This window comes from Papaver somniferum, chromosome 4, assembly GCF_003573695.1.
Source record: "Papaver somniferum cultivar HN1 chromosome 4, ASM357369v1, whole genome shotgun sequence".
Lineage (NCBI taxonomy): Eukaryota > Viridiplantae > Streptophyta > Magnoliopsida > Ranunculales > Papaveraceae > Papaver > Papaver somniferum.
Window position 1 is genome coordinate 62689438 of NC_039361.1, and position 18861 is coordinate 62708298.

An 18861-nucleotide genomic window follows, 5' to 3' on the forward strand; every position below is an offset into this window, starting at 1 on the left:
TATTGGGTGGTGTTGTTAGACCCCCGCTTTTTCACTTTCTCCCCGTTTCTGAAAAAGTGATACTTTCTCCTCGTCTCGGAAAAAGTGATGTTTTTGCTCTGTTCCAGAAAAGGTATAATTGTGTCAAGTGAAAAAGACCAACCATGAACACCAAATCCAATATTTTTGTATCAATTGATGACTTACGATTTACAAAAAAGCGGCCATATAAAGGTCTCCCTCGCTTCGCTCGGTCGGCCCAAAAATCATCTTTTTCTCTTAGTTTCTCGTTTTCTACGTACTCGTTCCATTCCAAGTCGATAGATTCCCACTGGTACACAGACGTACTCCTTATCGTCTGTGTCGGTGATAGCTGTGATCACAAATCTCCTTCCTTCTCCACTGGTACTCACAGTCCCCTACTATTTGTACATGTGTTGGTGATTCCATTCCCCTAAGAAATAGAAGCTATCACGAATAGGAAACCTCCTCCGGAACGGACCTCATCCCGACCGTGAGTAAGAAATAGAAAATGTAGTCCTTTTAATTACGTTTAGGTAACCTCTTAGATAGCGGACAACCGAGAGCAACTTGTTTGGCTGGGAAATCTACGGGAATATAAGCAACTCGAACTTCGAGGATACCATTATCTCTCAAGGCTTACATAGTATATGTGAGAACATTTTCTTTGTAATCCAGGAGATTATGCACGGAAGAGTCTGCAAGTTTATCTATGTTCTCAATTTTAAAAAAAATCTGTTTTCCTTAAACTGTACATGAGAAGTAAATCCCTCTTCTTAGCTGAGCTCAATAATTAGAGTTGTAAATATCGAATACGAGTGGTGCCAGTACCACGGCGTTACATGCCAGTTCTGGAAACCTTTAGGTTCATGTTCTGGCAGCAGGCGCATCATGTGGGAGACTTAACTAGCGCATTCTAATGTTCTCACATAAAAGTACACAAGGGAAGTAAGTAATGGCTAGATGGAGACGGAAAGCAGTAGCCGGTGCTTACAAAACAAACAGCTTTCAATAACAGCCAGCAAAAACAGTGGTAGACTTATGTAAAAGCACTGCCTATATAGTCAATAAAAACAACGACGCTGTATGAAAATTATTTTTTCTGTGCCCCAACAATTTCAGGCTGTAGCCTAGCTAGCCTAATCTATATGACGGCTATACTTGTTGTTCCAAGAGAGAGAGACCCACAGATACAGATTAGGGTTCATCAGGGACCAAATCACAACCCAGAATGAGTGCATGTATGTCAAGCCAATTAGAAACTGTGTAAAGAGTACCAGGAGGACCCTTCCACTCACAATCTGACGAATAGCCACTTTCGAAGAATTCCCTCTGTTTCGCCACAGTACCCTCAAACAATGGAACAAATCTAACACCAAACCAGCCTCCCACATCCCTTATGCATTGGTCTGACCCAAAAACGATGCCAATATCAGCGTTTAGAAGGCATAGCAAGTCTTCCACTGAGTAACCGATGTAAACAGTCGCATGCGGCTTGCCATGTTCCCTTTCATATTTCTGAATTGCGTCATTGAAATATAAAAATTTTGTTGAAGGAGATAGCACCATTCTACGAGTTACTGTACCAGTTTCATAGTCAAACTCATTTCCATTTAGGTTCAACTTGTCTGATTCACCTATTCAACAACACACGGATTTAGCTCAAAAGATAATTGAGTTATATTGACTAATTCAGGAATGAAGACCTTAATACCAAAAGAGAATATCAAAACTTATTAAGGCAAAAGGTTCAAAATAGAATTATAACAAGCACTAAATCTTTATATCTGGTAACTTTTGTCACAAACATAAATTTGAAAAATGAAAATTTGATCTCACTAAATACTGTGAATCTATAACTCTAACAAAGTAAAATTCCAATTTCTGGAAGTCATGCTAAAGGAGAGAAAGGTCTGACCACTACCTAAAGAATAGAGAAAAACAGAATAAATTATGAACCTGGGTAACATAGACACGGCCCAAAGTGCTGTACTCAGTGTCGTGTATGGTACTTTGACACGACAACTGAAAAAAACTAGGAAACAGTGACAGGGTGTACATGTCATATGTGAGTAGTTCAGAGCCATAGAAGGATATGAGCAGAGATTTAGCGAACTACATGCACATAAGAAACCACTACTAAGGAATAGAAGAAATCAGAATAGCATACAAAGATGCATTTATTACGACTTCCTATATATAGAGAGCAGTACAAACCTGGAAGTGCCGACCTCATTAGATCCTCACACCAGCATGAAATTACATGGACTGATGCATTCAGTGCTTCGTTTCTGAAAACCTTTTCAAAAAAATTCACACAACCATAATAGAGATTCATTCTTGTACCCGCGAGCTGCATCCGCGATAAGCTTAGACCCTTCAGGACACCTGTCTCAATTATTCTTGAAATTCCATTATCCCTGATAACGGAGAGCTGCTCAAGTACTTTGCAAAGAGCGTCGTAGTCAAAACCCACAGCTGCACCAACGAACGAATATAGAAGGCTAATGTTTGCTTTGTTCCAGTATGAACCTAAACAATTAAACCACGCTACATATTTCAAAGTGATAAAGATTTCTTACCTATCGGAATGGCCAGAATTTTCAGCAACCATTTATCCATCTCCCTCTTATCAAAGACAACAATAGCATCCCATGCTTTTTGCAAATCCGCACGTGACATTTGAAGATGTGTGTTCCCTGGACGAGGCCTTCGACCAGGACGAGGAGGCAGCCCAACTATTGACTTCTCTTTGGCACTTGACAATGTCATTTGTTCTAACCCTTGCAAAGAATCCACAGCAGTGCATGCAAAGTCAAAAACAGAAAATAGCAGGAGACGCTCCTCCTCACGATTATGCAGGAGTGATACAGGGATGAGCTTAGTAGGCACAGACAGGCGAGAATAGAAAAACTCTACTTCAAGCTTCATAGCTTGATGATAAACCTCCCCCAGGACTTTACGCTCTTCGTCCGTCAAAGAGTTGCTTAGCCAATCAAGTAACCCCTCAGTTTGCACAGTTAAGGCCTGAACAGAAAAGCCAGGAGTTTAATTTAACGAAAGTGATTGAATGTGAAAACTCAAAAAGATCAATATCTGAAAATCAGCAAAAGTGATTGATTGTGAAAACTCAAAAGATCAATATCTGAAATCAGCATACCTCGAATTCATCAGAGGAGTATCTATCAATCCACATATTGAATCGGCGAGGTCGTTTGTTACGTCTAGTGAGTGGCTTAATAAGCTTAGCAAGCGTGGCAGAGACCCGCACACATGGCGTTATAGCACTAAGAACATGAGCAGCAATCTTCAACTTCTCAGCTGGGGTTGGAATTTCAAGATGTACCATATCTTGATTACCAGACGCAGTGGCTAACAAGAAGTTAACGTATTTGGCTGTCACAGAGTGCTGAGTGGTCTCTGCTGTAGGGTCTAAATCGCACTCCTGAAATGTAAAGGTTCTATTCACATTATTTAACAGAACCTTAAGTACTGCACGTATAAGAAATAAAAACAAGTATCACCTTAAACTTAGATGATGCAGTTCATATGAAGCCAGTGTTAATTAATAAATATCCTTGATGCTCGGCTTTCGGCCTATCAACATTTTGGTTTCAGGCACACATTTTTGATGTTCAAAGAGGCCAAAACATGTGTCTTAAGGGGTTTTTATTCTTTAAGGCGTTACAATAAACCCTACATATAACGATAATTTAAAGTGTCGAAGTTTAAAGAAAAAAGGTGAAGGCTGTAGCATGCAAACAGTAGTAACTAAGTATGTTTAGTTTAATACGTATACTTATGGAAATCGTATATGGGTAGTGTCTTATTGACTTCCATGATCTGCTATATATTAGCTACGAGTTGCGTTTATCAGTTATTTAGTTTCCAAGCACAATTCTATATGTCGCCTGTACCTAGGTTTCGTGGTGCAACAGATCTGTATACTAAAATTAGAAGAAAGGTTGTGAGGAAGTCACTACATGAGTGAACAGTTCTCATCAATAGATTAAGCTTTAGGTGTCATTCCTGAGATAGACAACACATGTCACACGATCTTTTCCAAGTTCAAACCTCACAAGACTCGACGATTGATAGGCCTATATCACCCTAATTTGAAGCTAATCAGGAAATCTTGGCATCTGACAAGGAAAATAGGGTAAAGACTAACTTTACCCTGGCCTGCAAAACCTGGTGTTTCTCTTAACAAACGTGATAACAGTATTATGTCTGTTCCTGTTAAGAAACTTGGTACTTACAAAACATTCAAAGAAAATAATAAACTGACCAGAAGTTACTCTATAATCATCATAATCATCAAAAAAGCCTAAAAAATTGAAACTCCCATTAACCCTAACCTAACAAATATCTTCTTCATGATATTCTTGCAACAAAACTGAATTCATTATAAACTTACTTGGATGAATGAAGCATGCCATTGGAGTTCTTGTGTAATAAAATTCCTCCTCTCCAAGATTGCAGCCTGTACATCCTCTTGCTGATCCTCTAAAGATTGTAACACTATATCATAACTGAAGAGAAGTGCCAAAAACAAGACACACATGAGAAAATTCACTTGAACAAGAAACTTATAACATAAAATTCAGACAAGAAAAAGGAACTTACGCCTGTGGAAAAGCAATCAAGAAATGACCCCATTGATTGATGTAATGATGAAAATCTCTCTTATGCAAATCTCCAGAAGCCAAACAAACATTCAGAGGTGAGTATAAACAACACACAGCTTCTTCATAACACCATGCCCAACATGATTGTGAGAATGTATAAACCATTTCTTCTTGATACCTGTTCAATCACCAGAGAAAAAGAAAAAGAAAGATAAAGAGAAGAAGAAGTAGAAACTAGGGTTTCTTGATGAGTTTGGAGAAGTAATTTAGACAATAAGAGCAAGAACGTAACCAAGAAAGAGAAAGAGAGAGTTCTATTAAGTTGACAGTGATGGACTATTTATTGTCTGTTGTCAACGAGCTCTAGCTGAGTTCACCGTATTTAACGAAAGATATGGGCGGAAATTTAGGATATCGAAACGATCACTCATGAGCAACTTACCTGAGTTCTTTCTATTTTGCTTATTTCGTCGACCTTGTGCACTTGCATCCGCACCAGAAGCGTGTACATTGTTGCGTCCGGTAGAAAACGACGGTTGAAATTGAACATGGCTTGCTAGGAGACGATGGTAACAGGGGTAGGAGGAGTAGGATCGGTTGTAACAAGGTAAAATCCATTCCTGAGCAATGCAGCGTGCAAATCGTTATATCCGACCGTGGCATTGATTGGAAATGGATTGTTTACCATAATCCATCCCAATAAGACAAAACTGGGGATTATGAATTTCTCCATCCTGCACCACAACAATCGAAGTATGAAATGAAATGAAATGAGATGTAGGTTTTGATGAAAGGTGAGAAGAGAAATTACGAAAGGGACACGATTTCACACCGCATGACTTGAAAAAGCAAAGAGAGAAACTCGGGAATTTTGGGTAACTCGAAGTTGAAGAAGAAAATGAAAATACCTAAAATGAGACTCCCTCTTGAATTGAATCCATAGCTTTCAAAGGGAGAAAGAGAAACAGCAGCACAGTTCACAAGTTGACTACAGATTTGGATCCAGAATTGATATAGGCCATCGTGATTACTATATGGGCAGACAAACTACGTGGCACCACTAGACATTTGGGTGGACCCCATGTCTCACGTGTAAGTCAAGGGTCCTGTCTCCTGATATGTGCATCGGACTCGGAAGCCAGTCCGAGCCTCTTGATGATTATGGGCACATTAATTAAATGTCCCAATTATAGAGGAGCAACACAAATACCCTTTCCCAAAATAATAATACCTTCTCGTCAAAAACACGGATGGCTAGATTATTATAATGCCCCTAAATAAAATACCAAAATTATAACGTTGGGGAGTCATTTACTCCTGTAGCCGTTACGCACAATCTTTCTCTCTCCTTCTTCATCTCTTCTCTTTGGTTCTATAACTGCAGAAGAATTTTTATTTTTGAATCAGTAACCGAACTGAAAAACCAAAATCGTCGATCAAAACTGAAAAACAACCTGTCAATCTATGTAAATCAGTAACGTACTCATTAGATTCATTTTTAGTTTCAACAATCAAAAAATTTGAGAAGAAATGATAGAAAACTAGGATTTTCTGAGTTTGAAGATTCAAACACAAGATTCAAAGAGGTAAACACGGTTTTCATCTTCTTCTTACTGTTATTGGTGAAGATTTTGGTTTTGATGGTGATTTTTTAAGGTTTTGATTTTAGTTTTCAGTTACCGGAAAAAAAAATTGCATGTACGATTTGATGTCGATTACTAATACTAGATACTATGATTTGGTTTGGGATAGAATTAGTTTTGTTTTAACTATTTTTGTTTGATTTTGATTTTAGGTTAATCTGTGTGTGTGTAAGAAAATCTGCAGTCGAAGTTAATAGAGGTAAGAAAAGTATATTCAAATTATTGTACTCTCAGTGTATGTGTTCATAAGTATTTGCATGATATTTAAACAATCCTTGTTTAGAGTTGATAATTCTGCAAAAGAAGAGAAGTTACAGTTGATATTGATGTTGATGTTAAACAATAGATTGGGATCAACAATGAGAGTTGATGTCATATTATTCTAGTAACATGGTTTAACAATAGTAATTGATGCAATTTATTGGATCAACAACAGAAATTGATGCCATATTATAGAAGTTGATCCATTAATGTTATTGTTCTCTGAGTTATTCATGCTAATGTTGTGATTATTGAATTTGGTTCTCTTTCATATATAAATTATCAGTATTCTACTAGATATGAAACTAGTATCTTATACCATGTATGATAGACAGGATACAAGTTTTTCTTATCAGTTGTTGATTCTGCAATATGTTTTTTTTTTTTTGCAATAACGGCATGTTGATTATACAATATATGTTGAATGTTGATAATGTTGATTATACAAGTTTCAGTTTAGGTTCTTTCACTATGACAAATGAACACTATAACATATGAAATTATGTTGTATAGAAACTAGAGATATAATGCTAGTTTTGTTTTTGGTTTTAATGCTAATGTTATATAGATCAACAACAGTAGTTCGATGATAATCATCAACATGAGTTGATACCATTTGATGGTATCAACAACAATAGTTGATCACATAAAATGGAATCAACAACAGGAGTTGATACCATTTGATGGTATCAACAACAGTAGTTGATCCCATTAGATGGAATCAACAACAGTAGTTGATACCATTTGATGGTATCAACAACAGGAGTTGATCCCTTTTTACTAACTGTTCAACAACAGTAATTGATCAACAACAGATGTTGATCCCTTTTTACTAACTATTCAACAACAATAATTGATCACATAAAATGGAATCAAAAACAGTAGTTGATCCCATTAGATAGGATCAATAACAGATGTTGATCCCTTTTTACTAACTATTCAATTGTTATTGTTGTGATTATAAGAAGGCTGACTAGATTAATACTGTTTGAAATAGATGAAAGAAATGAGAAGATCACCAAGGATAAATCCGAAAAGTACAAAACCAATTGATGAAAATGTAGCCACCAAAAGAAAGAAGGTGAGCAAGCAGTTATTGATAGAAGAACAACAAGAAACTGAAGAATATGTACCAACCAAAAGGAAGAGGGTGAACAAGAAAAATGATAGACCGGCAAAGGAGATACAAGAAAATTCAAAGAAGAAGAATCACAAAGCATTGAGAAAGTTAGAGCAACAAAGAGAAAAAGTGAGAACAAGAAGAAAGTAAAGGTACAGAAGAAGAAGAAGATTGAAGAAGAACAAGTAAGAAAAGGAAAGAAAAAGGTGGTAATTGAAGAATCAGAAAAAGAGGAAGAATAAGATTCAGACGAAGAAGAGAACGAATCATAGGAGGAGGGAGAAGAATCAGAGGAATAAAAAGTAAATGAAGAATCAGATGTGAAGCCGAAAAAAGAACTAAAAAGTAACTATATTGATTTGTGTTTTATGCTGCAATATTAATGAAATAAGTTGTTTACCTATTAAAAAAGAAATAGTCAATGGTTGAGTTGCATTTATGCAGGTAGGCCAAGGGCAAATGAAGTTGCATTTAAAGGAAGTCTCATTCCATTGGTTGAAATGGGGAGTTTTCTACACAAGATGTTTGAATAAGAAGAAGAAGGAAATCCGCAAAAACCAATCCTTGCAGACGCACTTAAGGCAAATCCTTTCTGGTACTTCTTCAACCCATTCTACACATCAGACAACAATAGTATAGTGACTCCTAAATGGTTAGAGAGAATCAATCTAGCAATACGGCTGCTTCTTAGTGGATTTGATAAAGAAAGTAAGAAGCTGACACTTGGAGATCCCACAAAGAATTATACAGAGTGCTCTCTCGATGCAAGGGAATTTGCGCTAATCTTCAAAATAAAAGGAATTTTAGAGAGTGAAGAGCTCAAGAGCAAACTTAAGTCAAAGCAACAAGATGAATGCATGGAATTCTTGAATAAGAAGTTCAGACCAGAGAAAGAGCAAGATTGTCAAGATAAAATAACGAAGACTGAGGTAGAAAAAAACTACGTATTGCAGCTATAGGTGAGTTAGACCTAGAGTATTTTGTTAGAATTTTTGTCTTGTGGTTATGTGCGGTGGTTTTCTTCCCAGATTCAGGAACAACAAGCTTTGTGAGGAAATGGTTATCTTATGTTTTACAAATGGATGCAGTGTCATGGCCAGATCACATTGTAGAGTATTTTCTTTCGCATATATCAAAAAAAAAAGTAAAAAAAGGAATCGTTATTGGATGCACTTCAATGCTACCGGTAAGTGAAAGTCATTTATTTCAAGGCAAATTTTTTTATATTTATATATAGTAAAATGTTACATACGGTGAATAAATAAAAACATCTTTCATTTCATTGTATCCAGTATTGGTTGTGTGAGCACACTGGGGATTACATCAACAAGAGGAAGGGTTTTGAAACCCGAACTCCAAGATTCCTAAGATGGAACCAACACATGTTGTTCAAACAACTTCGAGATGAATTTGACACAAAAGGTGCAGCCAAAATAGACATGACTTGGTTTGAGCATAAGTTTTTTTTTTCTTACTATGTTTAAATTTACTAGTTCAGAATACTGATTTTTTGTGTATCGACAATGGTAGTTGATCCCATTAGATAGGATCAACAACCAAAGTTGACAGAAAAATAACTGAAATCTACTGCAGCTAGGTATGATTATGCAATTTTTTTTGTATCTGTGTATTTAAATCAGAGCTGGTTCAGATTAGGATTAGGAAAACAAGTGTGATTATAGATGATAGAGTTAAATAAATGATACCGACTTGCCATCTGAAATGTATTACGCATTTTGTATATCAACAATGGAAGTTGATGCCCAATGAATGGAATCAACAACCAAATTTGACATCATATCTGAAATGTACTCCACTTATATATTGCTGCAATTTCATATACGTCGCACCTCACTCGGGGGCTACGCCCCCTCGTGAAAGATATATTATGGGTAGAATATGAGAAAAAAATGATTATTGAAAAAAAAAAACGTTGCTCACTGTATTGCCCACTGATATTTGCAGGTTCATTAAGATTTTATTGATCCGGTTACAGATGAAGAGATGTATTTGATTGACCTGTCAGCACCAGCAAGACAGTTGGAAGTAGAGAGGCAGAGGAATGAGGATCTGATAGAGCAAAACATTTATCTTAAACTTGACAAGCATGAGATAGCATATCAAAGGAGGGGCCAAGCAAAGAAATCAATGAGCAACATAATATTCAGGAAGAAACTTATTGACAACAACAAGGACAAGATTCAGTTGAAACCTGAAGATGAAGCGAGACTTAACGATATTGCTGAAGAAATGAAGGAATGGGAAGAAAAGGAGAAACATCTCCATAGAGCAAGATCAGAGAATACTCAACAGGAATTCAACAGATCAGTCAAGGATTTGTTTGAGACTGATTCAACTCCAGTAGAGAATACAAGTGAATAACCATATGGAAAGGAAAATGAAGTTGAGTTGGAAGCTGTTACAAATGAAGAACCATCTGGAAAGGAGAATGAAGATGACTTGAACATAGAACAAGAACAAGAATCAAGTCAACTGACACTGTCACTTTCATATGCAGGTCAAAGTGATTTAGAAAAAAGCTTTCAGAAGGGTTATCAAGTGGACTAAAGTTCCAGGTACATCCTCTGGTGTCAGATGCTTTGAGGACAAACTGGTCAAAGGGCTTCCATGCAGGAAGATAAGAAAAGAGAAGACAAGAAGAAGCAGATATTCAAATACATAATGTGATTGCAGAGATTGCTAACTCAGTTCAACAGATAGAAGAGGACAAAGATCTTCCAATAACCAATGTGATTTCAGATATTGGTAACTCAACTCAACAGTTAGAAGACGAGAATGAAGTAAAGGAAGTAGAAAGAAGTACAAACATGCAGGAAGCGGGGATGGTGGGAGATGTACTTGTTTATTCAACTCCTCCACTTAAGGATATACTTCCAGAGAGATCAGGTTATGTCCTTACAGGTACTATTCACTAACTCGGTTGGAGAAGTACTCAATTTATGTTCTGCACAATTTGAAAATGTATGCAAGTATGATTATGCTCTGCAAAACGTATGTTGATAATGTTGATTATACAAGTTTCAGTTTAGGTTCTTTCACTATAACAAATGAACACTATAACATATGAAATTATGTTGTATAGAAACTAGAGATATAATGCTAGTTTTGTTTTTGGTTTTAATGCTAATGTTATATAGATCAACAACAGTAATTAAACACATAAAATGGAATCAACAACATGAGTTGATACCATTTGATGGTATCACCAACAGGAGTTGATCCCATTAGATAGGATCAACAACAGATGTTGATACCTTATTAAATTCTGTTGTATAAAAACTAGAGATATAATGCTAGTTTTGTTTTTGGTTTTAATGTTAATGTTATATATATCAACAACAGTAATTGATCACATAAAATAGAATCAACAACAGGAATTGATACCATTTGATAGTATCAACATCAGGAGTTGATGCCATTAGATAGGATCAACAACATATGTTGATACCTTTTTACTAACAATAGAAGAATCAACAATAATTGTTGATCCCAAAAAACAATGAGTCAACAATGATATGTTGATACTGTTTAATAAGACTATTGCCTGTTAATCTAATCGGATTATTTCCCTGCAGGTACTACCCTAACTTCCCAAGCTTCGGTGCGATCACTGCCGGAATATTTACTCCTACTCCTCCAGAACAGATGGAACATGGTCCAACACAACAAACAAAATATACTGATACGCAGAAAACATAAGAGAATGATTCTGAAACTCAAGATGATGATAATGTGTTGGAAGGACTTAAAGTGATATACAAATTAGATGAAATATCTGGGCCAACTGAAGAGGAAGACAACACCCAAGATGGTGATGATTCTGAAGAGACACAAAGCCAAAGGAATCAGTCTGACGCTACTGGAAGAGCACGTAGGTATATCACACGGTCATCAAGGAATCCGCCAGATAAATTCACATATGATGATAAAGTGAAGAAGAGGACGAAAGGAGGAAAGGGAAAGAAGAAGGGGGAGGTGTTGAAGAACCGTCAATAATCGACCTTGATGATTACATTGATGTGACGCCGCCTGAGCCAAAGAAACTGAAGAATCCAGAAAATCTCAAACTCTGGAAATCATGCACTGAGGAAGAAAAAAATGTCCTTCGTCCATTCTTTGACAAAGCAACAGAAAGGTATGTAACTCTGTAACAAATTGCTTGTTTATTCATAGGTATAAACAATGAAAGTTGATGCCATGCAACGTCTGCGAAAAACGATTGTAAATCCAAGTTGCATTTAGAGTTTCTAATATGTTATGTCAGGATAATAATGCTTCAACAATAATATGTTATGTCATGTCAGGGATTTAACCTAATCTTTGCAAATGCAGTACCAGAGCATATAGTTTTTTTTAACAATGTAGTGGAAGAGATTGTCTTTGGAAGGCATATCCAAGCTCTAATGGATGACCAGAACACTAACAACGAGATTATTGATTACTACATCAACATGCTGCAATCAAAGATGGAAAATCCATCTAAGCCGGCATACTATGGGAAGAAGCACTTAATTCTGTCTACAAATGCTTATGTAAGTAACGAAAACTCTTAATCTGTCTTTTCAATAACTTGTTACATAAACTTATTTAGTTCTACATTATTATAGTTGAAACCTTATTGTTGTTATCTGTAAAAAACGAACTAAATGCCAAGAAAATGATGCAGGAAATAATGAGGGGCGCAGTAGCTTGCAAATATGCAAGACAAGTGGATAAATGTGAGATTCCAGATATGTTAAGGAAAAATTACCCAGTGGATGAAGATGACGCAATACTGTTGATACCGATGTGTCTACAAGACAGGGATCAGAAACCATTCCATTGGGTGCTTTTTATATTGATACGTGGAATATGGTTGATTTTCAACACTATTTATAACTACAAAGGATACAACAAGCAGTAAAATGTCATGGTACAACCATTGACTCTTCTCCTGAACCAAATGGGCATAAAAGATGTTGAAACAGGTGGATCAGTAACTACAATTTTAGACCATTACAAGGTACCACCGCAACAGGGTTTGGACTGCGCAATGCACATCTGCATGTTCATGAAATGTTTGGTGAAACGTGGAGAATGCTGGGATCTAAATGATAAGATCATTGAATACCATGAGAAGATAAACAAGAAGTGAGCGAAGATGGATGCTAGGATGTTAGCTGAATTTGATGCATGGAAACCAACTTTGGAAGAAGATAAGCAAGTACAAGAACTTACAGACTCGGTCGAAGAGGTACTCAACATACAAGATTCTGTTGAACCATTAGATTAGTGCAAACACACTTAGGTGTAGTTTTACATATGCTGGTAAGTAATTTAGTTAATCTGTGTAGGTCTGCTAATTGATTATCAAGACATCTTATAGTTACTATAAATTTATGTTTGAAAGTCTGTTTATGTTCTGAAACAATTTGGAGGATATGTTTAGTACTAGTTTGTTATGAATTAATATTACTATTAGTTATCAAGTGATTATCAAGTGAATGAATGGTTTTGTTATCAAAGTGAATGAATGTTGGTAGTAAAGATTGCAGGTATGCGCAGCTAATGGAGTTGAGTTGTACATACAAATAAAACCATGAATTTTTTTTTTATTTTTATTTACCATCAACAATGGAAGTTGATCAATTTTTGGGATCAACAATTGGAGTTGATCCCTAAAATAAATGGGTCAAAAAAATAATTGATGAATAACTGATTGGTTTCTCATCAAGTGAATGAATGTTGGTATTAAAGATTGCAGGTATGCACAGCTGATGGAGTCAACTTGTATATATACAGATAAAAATGCAAATTTTTTCTTTCCAGTAAGCATCAACAATGGAAGTTGATCCAGTAATGGGGATCAACATTGGAAGTTGATGCCATGACTTGGATCAACATTAATATGTTGATACTGTTTACCTAGTAAAGATTGCAGGTATGCACAACTAATGGAGTTAACTTGTAATCATGCAATTTTTTTCTTTTCATTGAGCATTAACAATGGAAGTTGATCCAGTAATGGGGGACCAATAATGGAAGTTGATACCATGACTTGGATCAACATTGATATGTTGATACTGTTTACATAGTACTTTTTCCTGTAAAAAAAACAGTAAACCTGGAACTTGCAAACTGACATAAAAACTGACAAGAAAAACATTCATAAACAAAAAATAAAACATAATGTATATCATTAAAAACACAAAAAATCCAAACATAAAAATAGGAAAAACAATAAAAAATAACTAACATCCATGTTAATCATCACAGAATTAGCATAAAAAGGTAAAAAAAAAAAAGTTCAGAACTAGCATACTACGATTACTGATACTTAAGAACAACATCCTCCTCAATAAGTTGATCATTCTGGAGTTAGACTCCTTACGGAAGACTGGTGCACGAGGAGCCAAAGGAGCTTTGCGACATCTACGACGGTTGTGGAAGGCAGATCTTCCACACTGACCACACTTCCTTTTATTGCGAACTTTCTCTCGAGAACCCCTATACTTTGAAGTAGTTGGCCTTCCAGCTGACGCTTTACCGCCATTGGGAGGCAAAACATAACCTTCCTCATTGATTTTAGGAGGCCTCTCACAGTCGAGAATAAGATAAATAGGACGAGCATACAAACCTTTATAGTACTCGGTGGTATAATATGGTATGATGTACTTGTAAGGTTCATCTGGCCCAATCTGCAACATCGCTTTCATCGAATGGGTGCAAGGGAAACTATGCTTCTGCCTCCAATTGCAAGTGCATGTCTTAGCATCCAAGTCGACTGTGTGCTTTCATTAGGAGAAATGATCTCGAAAACTTTATCACTTGATCTACGGAACTTGTAAAATCGGCAGTCAGTAACCCTCTTGTTGAGCCTAGCCTGCATCCGGGGAGTAAGCTTTCCAGTCACTTACCAGACTCCACCTTCCTCTTGTAGTTCTGCTCCATTACATAAGCATGAATAGAATCTAGAAGCTCAAGTGCTGGAAGCCGCTTATCATGCTTAATCACACTGTTAAAACTCTCAACAATGTTTGATGTGTTCTCACCAAACCTTTCTCAAAAATGCATGAGCAGCCCAGTTCTGGAACGGAATCTTTACCATCCAATCAATAACTGAATCCAGCTTCAGATTGCTCATACTCTTGGCAGCAGCGTAAAACTTCTCCTTTGTTAACGCAGTGTAGCACTCTTCAGAGAGCTTCACAGCAGTTTTCCTACTCTTTCCCTTTGGAACCGGAATATTACCTTTCATGTGGTACAAACAGAAAGAATGGTAAGCTTTTGGAAAGACAAGAGGGACATGCTTCAAAAGGACAGCTCCATGGTTTGATATGATGGTCAGTGGACGGTCTTCACTGATAATACCCTTCAAATTGGTTAATAACCATTCCCAACTCTCACAATTCTCACAAGGTACGATTCCAAATGCAACTGGATAGATCTCTACAACAAACAAATAAACACGAAAAATTCACAAAGTGACCCATAAAACTGAAATGCATGAACAAGTTATGGGGTGAACAACAAATATTATGGGATCAACAACAAATATTATGGGATCAGCAACAGATATTATGGGATCAACAACTAAGTTATGAGATCAACAACTGAAATTATGGGATCAACAATACATATTAGGGGATTATGGGCTCAACAACTAAAATTATGGGATAAACAACACATATTAGGGGATCAACAAGTAAAACTATGGGATCAACAACAAAAATTATGGGATTAACAACAAATATTATGGGATCAACAAGTGAGATTATGGGATCAACAACTAAGTTATGAGATCAACAACTGAAATTATGGGATCAACAACACATATTAGGGGATCAACAACAAATACTATGGGATAAATAACACATATTAGGCGATCAACAAGTAAAATTATGGGATCAACAACAAAAATTATGGGCTCAACAACTAAAATTATGGGATCAACAACAAAGTTATGGAAGTTACGGAATCAACAAACTGAAATTATGGGATCAACAATAGAAACTACGAACCTACAACAAAAGTTAATATAGAAATATAGGATCAATAACAATATTTATGGGATCAACAAAGGTTATGTGATTCATATGATTGAAATGCAACAAAAATTATTGTGTCATCAACAGAAACAATTAATAATTAAAAAAGAGAAAAAAGATTAAAAAAACATACCTTGGTTACCAGTTTTCCCGCAAGCAACCATAAGACCCCCCTTAAACTTCCCAGTGAGAAAAGTACAATCAATAAACAACATCGAACGACAGTACTTATTGAAACCATTAATATAAGCTTCGAAAGCAACAAAAAACCTGGAACTGGTTCGTTACACCATCATACTCAAACTTGATGATGCTACCAGGATTATAACGTTCAATAGATTCTTTATACCACAGAAGGTCTGAATAAGAATTGATGTCATCACCCCAAAGAAACTCTTTAGTGAACTTTAAACCATGATATGCCTGACGATACGTGAGATCAATACCATATTCCAGATGGAGCGGATCTTGGACATCATCTGCAATCTTCTTCTTCTTCTTTGATGCTCGAAATTCATCTATTAAGATATCCTTTAGGAAAGACTTCGTCATCCTGACTTTTGCGGGATTAGAAGAAGCTAAATCACATGAATGCTCCCCGCGAAACTTCTTGCACCGAAATACACCTTTAGTATTGGCAACGAGAGATGCGTCAAAACTCCAGCTACAATTTTGACTTATCTTGTTCTTACACTGCACAGTGTAACGTTTCTTGTCACTCTTACGTACGTCAAGTTTGTACCCACTATGAAATTCGTACTTCTTAAAAGTATCACGACAATCAATTTTCCTCTCAAAAACCTGCCCTACTCCAGTTAATATGTTGGCCCAAGCATCTGACTTCTTGGGGACCCTTTTGATCAAAGATGAATCATCCGTCAAGTCTTCTACAACAACCAATTCATTGTTTGAAACACAACTTGATGATGACGAAGAAGGAGCATCAGAAGAAGAAAAATAAGAAGAATAAACAGAATCAACACAAATCTTCAGCTGAATGTTAAACTTGAGAACATCAATCCCTTTCGAGATGTAGTAGTGAGTGAAAAATCTCAACTCCAAATCATGACTAATAACCTGTGATATTCCATCTACAGTGTAACCAAACAGTACAAGGTCTTCAGGGGTATAAGGCCAATATTGCTTCACCACACGTATCATGTCACTGACAGTAGTTGATTCAGAAACAACATGCGAGACGGTCAAATTGCAAAATATGAACTCTGCAGCGACTATCTTTGGCTTGTAACAAAAAATAATCATTTCATTATCCAAGTTATATGCATCAACAACGAAAGTTGATACAACAATGTTGCATCAACAACCAATGTTAATCAAATAAAACAGATGTCAACAAACATAATAAATTCATCATCCAAGTTATATGCATCAACAATGAAAGTTGAACCAACAAACCTGCATCAACAACAATAAACAGAAAATTATCCAAGTTATATGCATCAACAAAGGAAGTTGATCCAACAAACCTGCATCAACAACCAATGTTGATCCAACAAAACAGGTATCATCAACCTATAATAAGAAATTTATCCAGGTAATTTGCATCAACAGTAAAAGTTGATCCAACAAACCTGCATCAACAACCAGTGTTGATCCAAATAATCTGGATATAGTACAAATTTTCAGTGTCAACAATGAAAAATCTATGTCAACAACAAGGATTTTGCTACAAAAGAACAACATAAACAACATCATATATGTTACTTCACATCGCATTAGTATGCAATCGGTTCAAATGTGAACCTGCAACATGAAATACTACATGAACATACATGCAAAATTTAAAAAATTCACTGCAAACCATAAGAAAAAACCTAAACCTAACCTAAGCTACAAATTCAAATTACGCCACACATCACTCGGAGGTTGTGCCCTCTCGTGAAAGTTATATTCACTGTCGAATGTTAGATAGTAAACGAAGATATGCGAATCTGAGTTTATAAACACTAAATTGTATCTTCTAATTGATCACACTAACATCTAATTATAATTATACCAAAACTGATTCATCAACACTCAGTATTCTCAAAAATAATTCTTTAATACTCTATATTATCCAAATAATATTGCTAATAATTCATCCACACTATGCAAAGTACATTGTAGCAACAGAACATAACAAATAAACAAAATTCATGAATTATAAGCCTAACATTGAATCATGAGCCGATCTAAGTAAAACAACAAAAATTCAAAAATCAAAAACTGGAGATTGCAGATTGAAGAATTGAATAATACATGTTTGAGAGATGAATAACGATTTCGAATTCAAATAATATGTAAATTGACCAATCGATCCAGTAGAATCAAACACACATAATCAAGCTTCCAAAAACTCGTTCTCTGCAACATGTAAAACAAAAAAACTTAATTTAGAAATTAAAGATTTAGAAACTACAAATTGAACATGAAAACATCATATAAATTTCTACTCATCTCCAATAACTAATCACCATTACCAATTTGTTACAGAAAAACATATCGAGAATTTTCGGTTCAATTTGTTGTTGATGAAAAAACTCAATTCAGATCTCAGATTTAAAGGATCGAACGATTAAATCAATGAACATAGATTTAATAGAAGAAGAAGATGATGAATCAACTGACGGATATTCTTCTACTAATTTAAAATCAAGATTTCGTAGAGAATTTTTCGATTTTTTTTTCTTCTCAGCTGACGAAACTCGAGTAACTCTCTCTCTCTCTCTCTCTTTCTCTCTCTCTCTCTCCACTTCGGTTTTTCTTTCCATTGATAACTGTTTTTTGGGTTTAGATTATTAAATATATGGAGGGTATAATTGTAATCTCGCATATTTTTTAATGGACCCCCGATGGGATTTGGATTGAGAGGGGTATATTTATTGTGTCATAAGGGTAATTGTGAAGCCCGTGAAAAAGAAGGGCATTTATATCATTCCCACGATGATTGTTTACACATCTGACTCGTATATGAGTCAGACCATCCAAAGCATTGTTCTAGTTGTAGAAATCCCCATGGCTTTGACTTGTCGTGTATGAATGTATGTCATGGTCTAGTCTAGATTTTGTACCACGATAACTAATATTCACAAACAGATCATTATTCATTAGACAAAGTACAGCTAGTAGGGCAAACCATATGTGCCGTCACTGCCGTGGGG

At 35.9% G+C, this 18861-nt stretch overlaps 1 protein-coding gene across 3 annotated transcripts; it reads right to left on the reverse strand.

Moving 5' to 3' along the window:
• Window positions 1–920: 920 nt before the first annotated feature.
• Window positions 921–5604, reverse strand: LOC113275701 (bifunctional TH2 protein, mitochondrial-like). Of its 3 annotated transcripts, none has more exons than XM_026525248.1 (8): window positions 5537–5604; window positions 5071–5362; window positions 4627–4806; window positions 4418–4532; window positions 3161–3445; window positions 2583–3027; window positions 2218–2478; window positions 921–1637 (listed from the first exon to the last, which is right to left on the reverse strand). In XM_026525248.1, exons 3-8 carry the CDS (start codon window positions 4791–4793, stop codon window positions 1198–1200), a joined length of 1713 nt encoding a protein of 570 aa, XP_026381033.1. In that variant the 5' UTR covers window positions 4794–4806; window positions 5071–5362; window positions 5537–5604; the 3' UTR covers window positions 921–1197. The 3 variants fall into 3 exon arrangements, with proteins under 3 accessions (XP_026381033.1, XP_026381034.1, XP_026381032.1); XM_026525249.1 differs by lacking the exon at window positions 5537–5604 and adding an exon at window positions 5461–5476; XM_026525247.1 differs by having other exon boundaries at window positions 5071–5554.
• Between the last annotated feature and the right edge of the window lie 13257 nt (window positions 5605–18861).

Bases quoted from the DNA above. Each gene is read 5' to 3' on its own strand.
- LOC113275701 (XM_026525248.1), bottom strand. From the start codon at position 4,793: ATGGTTTATACATTCTCACAATCATGTTGGGCATGGTGTTATGAAGAA. The intron at 2,479-2,582 runs GTAAGAAATCTT...TCGTTGGTGCAG, and splicing joins AATTCTGGCCATTCCGATAG to CTGTGGGTTTTGACTACGAC. The intron at 1,638-2,217 runs GTTTGTACTGCT...GTTGTTGAATAG, and splicing joins AATGAGGTCGGCACTTCCAG to GTGAATCAGACAAGTTGAAC.